The sequence below is a fragment of the Penaeus japonicus genome, unplaced genomic scaffold (genome assembly GCF_977035675.1).
Source record: "Penaeus japonicus unplaced genomic scaffold, GWHDUDI00000001_assembly GWHDUDI00000033, whole genome shotgun sequence".
Lineage (NCBI taxonomy): Eukaryota > Metazoa > Arthropoda > Malacostraca > Decapoda > Penaeidae > Penaeus > Penaeus japonicus.
The window spans coordinates 25301013-25306012 of record NW_028234435.1 but is presented as its reverse complement, the minus strand read 5'-3'; the positions used below and the strand labels follow the sequence as shown (position 1 = coordinate 25306012).

At 34.2% G+C, this 5000-nt stretch overlaps 1 protein-coding gene across 1 annotated transcript in view; it reads left to right on the top strand.

The window, feature by feature from the left end:
* LOC147467856 (dynein axonemal assembly factor 19) overlaps positions 1-5000 on the top strand; it is a 19394-nt gene that overhangs the window by 13474 nt on the left and 920 nt on the right. Inside the window, exon 5 of the mRNA XM_086530636.1 lies at positions 1-5000. This exon is cut by the window's left edge and continues 3 nt beyond it; it is cut by the window's right edge and continues 920 nt beyond it. Coding sequence (XP_086386762.1) covers positions 1-160 — 160 coding nt within the window. The 3' untranslated portion in view covers positions 161-5000.

Below are 5000 nucleotides of genomic sequence, written 5' to 3'. Positions count from 1 at the left end.
CACACTGAGCGTAACCTTAGTGTGTGGGGAGGAGCGGTGGGCATGGGGCCGCCTGCTGGAGAAGCTGCAGCTGGCCATCTCAGAACGGCCACAGGATCTGGCTGAGTTAAATGTCACAGAGTGGACTCTGGCCCAGCTGAAGCTCAAGTTTAATCTCTAGAGTCTTCACTGAAATAGTACAGATGTTCATGTCTTATTTGCAATATTTATGTGTTATGTACTTAAGAAGGAGGTGTTGATGGAGTAGTAGGTAAGAGGTTACTTTTTTATGGATTTTCATCCCTGTGAAATGAAGAGCTTTTCTGATTACCGTCAGTTCATTTTGCTAGCAGTGAAAGGATGATCATATGTGGAATGGGACAGTATGTATTTATAACAATCCAATTGTGTATGTAGTGTTTTGAAGGATAAGGATATCTGGTGCAGTCAAAGTGCAAAAATCAAGATTTCAAAACCAGAGTATTCACTTTGATTTCATATTTCAAGAATTCACTAAATTGCAACATTGTAGGGTGTAGTATGTAAGTTTGCTCTCTTAAAGATTTCCTGCACATATATCACTTCTGCTTTTTTGGCACACATTTTGTCAGTTTGTGGTGATCTGCTACCTTGAACAAAAGTGATTCAGATTCTATAGCTTAACAAATATAAAATCTAGAAATTTAAAGTAACTTCCGAGGTTGAAAAATATGCATTCATGTATTGCTATAAGGAATTGTGCTCTTCTGGTAAATGTGAATAAGGAAGGGGATGTTGCAAATACTAGGCAGAAATGTTGCAATATGAAACTTTGCTGATTGATGTGTTATAAGAAGTCCATTGATTTACATAGGGATCTATAGATTATTTTGGTAAGATTATAGCCAAAAAAGGGAAAAATATGGACACTCAGAATTGATTAGGAGTTACATATTTATGGTTATTACATTCTGAATCTCCGATTTTTGAACTTTGACTGTAATAAGATCTTGGTTTTCTTATTTTTATAAACTTTATGTTTGATAAATAACATCATTTGAAGACTGTCTGAGCAGACTTTTTTCTACAAGACTGAATGTGTGAATGTTATTTGTAAGGGAAGTAATTCATTGCATTTTCATGTTCTCATACCAGTTGAGGCTATATTCATATGTTTTTTATCCTATTATATATATTTTTGTTGCATTTATTGTTAAGAAGCTTTACCAACAATCAGACCTTAGATTTTCATGCAGAGAAACTGACCTCATGAGTTGATGTGAGAAGGAGAGATGGAAAAGAATAATATTAGTTGCCAAAGGATTGAAGCATTTTTTGAATAATTTATTTATCACAAGAATTTTTAGTTATCAGAAGGTTATATTCTTATATTTTTTTCTTATGCATTTTTTCTTTATAAAAACAAAACAATATTTAACCTCATGCAATTTGTTGAACCTTTAGCAGATGGCGGGAAAAAATGAAATTAGCATTCTTACCATTTCTTCTCACACCCCTAAGGTTGTATTTTCAAAATATAGCACAGAAATATTAAAAACTCTGGTAACTGACAAGAAAAAGAGAAAAGTCAAATGAAATTGGAGATGAACTTACCATGAATGACATCAGCTTGTAGTTTCTCTGTAGCGCAAGCCAGTGTATCTGTCAACTGGTGATATTTGAAAGGGAGTAGATTCAGCTGATTAACGCAGTGAGGGAAAAGTTTCTCTCATGATCGTGGAGTAAAGCTGATTTTCACACTGGGAGGCAAGGAAGCTCAGATCAAATTTATTTGACTTTAGCACCCAAAAGGTTGAGGTGCATTTGCCTAAAGGATGGCAAAAACATTTAAACTTTTACAAGGCTATTCTGCTAACCCTGATCAGTAATTGAAAACATTAATTTGATTGTCAGTGAGTCATATCCATCAAGTCTATCTTTGAAAAAACAGCAAACTAGGGGTGCATGTTGCTTATGGTTCCTTAGGTTACTAAAAAAAAAAAAAATAATAATAATAATGATAATAATAATAAAAATTTAAAGTGTGTCACATATGTAATATAAGCCCATTGCAGACGGGTGATAGATTTACTTGCCCAGACTCCAGGATGGGTTTTAGAGTGAAGCAGCTTCACGTAACATACTTTGGCTCTCCCCACTTCGTCATTCATTTTAAAACTAGAGCCATTTTTGTATTTTAATTTTTGTATGTTTTTTTGTGTTTAGAGACTAAATTTGTCATATGACAGGCTTTATCAATGCTCAGTATGATAGAAGTATTACTGTTTTATTGGAGTACAAAAAGCAACTTTATTTTTTCTTATTTGTTTACTGTTGTGAATGAATACAAAACATATAACTATCTGCAATGAAGACAACATGAAGAGGTAGGGAAGAGGAAGGAAACCTGTGCTTATGACTTATGACACTGGGCATTGGTTTGAGTCATTTTCCTCTTGTTCTGCCTGCACATCCTTCATCTGCGGTACTTTAGAGCAAGAGCTCGGCATCTTGCTATGTGCCATTGTTCTATAAAGATAGTGCTTGCTAGAGACTGTGAATGAGTACCATTCAAGGCTCTCTCTCCTGCTAGTTCCAAAAGAAAGTGGTGCCATCTCGGTTTTGGATATTTGGTTTGCTTAATATTACGGCAATTATAGTAATTATGACTGTAATAGTCATCCTCACTCACTCCTTACTCATAGCACAATAAAACAGCAGCACAGTGATCCAAAATCCCCAACTGTCATGTACATCACGATGTCCATTGTCGGGCCAAAGCTCCTGCGTCATGTATGTCTTGACACTCGTCTGCAGTGGGTTTGTTATTGATGATTACTGTTTTATTGGTTCGTGAAATCAAGAGAAAGATGTTTATTAAATCTTCAGATACTATATTAAGAATGCTTAATTGCACCAGTGTTGATTAAACACTTACAAATATGTAAATGGTCTTAATTCATTATATAATTTATGTAATATACAAACAAACCAAGAATAACTACAAGGATATGTTACAAACCAACTTAATTCTCATACCTATTACGAGCTACTTATCTTTGTGAAAATTATATTTCTGTTAATCCAAGTAAATTTCCTTGAAAAAGCTGTTGTGAAATGTGAAATATAGGATGATTTTTATAAAGGCCCATATTCACATAATTGGCATCATATTTTATTTGGTTCTTCTGAACAAGGCAATATTTTTTGCAGCAAACCGTAAGCAATAATTTAAATTTCATATGCAATGTAAGAAGTTTTTATGTTATGAAATATATATTTAAATGAAGCATTAATTCAAATGGTAGGGGATATTCAAAGGCTGCTACAACTTGTGTCAGATTCTCATTTACATGCATAGAAAATCAAGGGTAAGATGTAGATTTCTTTATATACAGCCATTGTATTCATGCCCTTTTAATGGTTGGTCATTGTTTGTATTTCATACTGTGTATGAGATGTGGTCCAATCATCCGTCTTTTACATATCTTTCACCTTTGCAGTATTTTTGATTATGACATTCATCCTCATCACAATGAATTTTCATAGTTCTCTCCTTTCTCATCCTCACTCTGCCTCTTATGTATATCAGCTGCCATGTATAATAAATCCTTTGGTAATCTTTCTATTTTTATGTTCAATACTGTGATCATTTCCATGTTTAGTGGGATATTTTGATATCAAAGAATAAGAATCCATGTCTCTTAAAACAAATTCATTAATTAACAATAGCCAGGACCTGTTACACACTTTTCACACCCTTGCTACACCTCACATGATCAAATCATATATTTTGGCAGTATTACTACACATAGTTATTTTTCTTAAAGGGGTGTAAACGTGACTTGTGGGTAGACAGTACCAAAGATACATTATGAGGGTGACTGACTGTAGGGACTTTGATGGTATTGCAAATCTGATGATGAATAAGGAGTAATTTTAAGTAGACTTTCATTAAAGAGTACTGGCTTCCATAGCATTTAATTTTAATGCATATTAGCATAGGTTGATAATAGCTAAATGTTGTGAATGATACATCCCATTAATACCATCTAATACTCAGAATGGGATATATATATTTGTTTCCCCATTGCACAGGTTAAGGACCATGGTCTTCTCACCAAAAGGTTTTGCTTTATAGATGAAAGATGAAACTGCCTTGCACTTCCTCCACTATTATCACGCATGTCCCTGAAGCAAGACACAACGGTCCTACATTCAAAAGGTTTATGGATTCTATGAGTGGAGGAAACTAAGATAATGTTCAAGGATTAGGAATTTATGTGGGAAATTATAGAATGACAGTACTTTAGTTACAAATACTTTTGTAAGGTGTAGTAACATCTTATCAAGAAGGTTTAATATGCAATGCCTATTCTTTGCCACCTCAAATAACATTTCAAAAATTGCTGATTATGTATTGCAATTTCTATTTTCCAAGAGCACTTGTGGCATTTGCTAGTAGCAGAATAACTACAAATTTCAGTTACTAATTTTTTGTCTAAACCCAAATCCTCCAGATGGCATGAAGTGATGACGTCACCTTCTTGGCCCAAACTCCGGCCGTCATGTAAGGTGACGGCACTTCGATGCCGGGCGCCATAAGATAAGATAAGATGAGTATAGGCCTATGCGTAGCCTCCCGGAATTGCGTAGAGCGCCAGTTATCAACATCCCGGAGCAATTGGGTTAAGAAGAATTCTATGTATTTGAAATAAAATCTGTTTTGTTTCATATTTCCATCACCTCATCTTTTGGTCCAAAATGTAAATTATTGGAGATTAACTTGGTTATTGCATTTGCTTATTTAGTAATTTATACTTTATTTCCCATCTATATCAGTAACATGTAGATGCGGCCTGGAATTGGCCTTTAATTGATTATGTACTTTGTTACTTCTTGCCCAGGATGTCAGAAATTTAATATTTTAAAATCTATTGATTAAAACCTCTTCATAATTATCTATTGGAAAACGGTGCATTTCTTGTTTTTGTGCCATTTTAGTATTATAAACACTGCATTTGTAACATTTTTCCTCACAT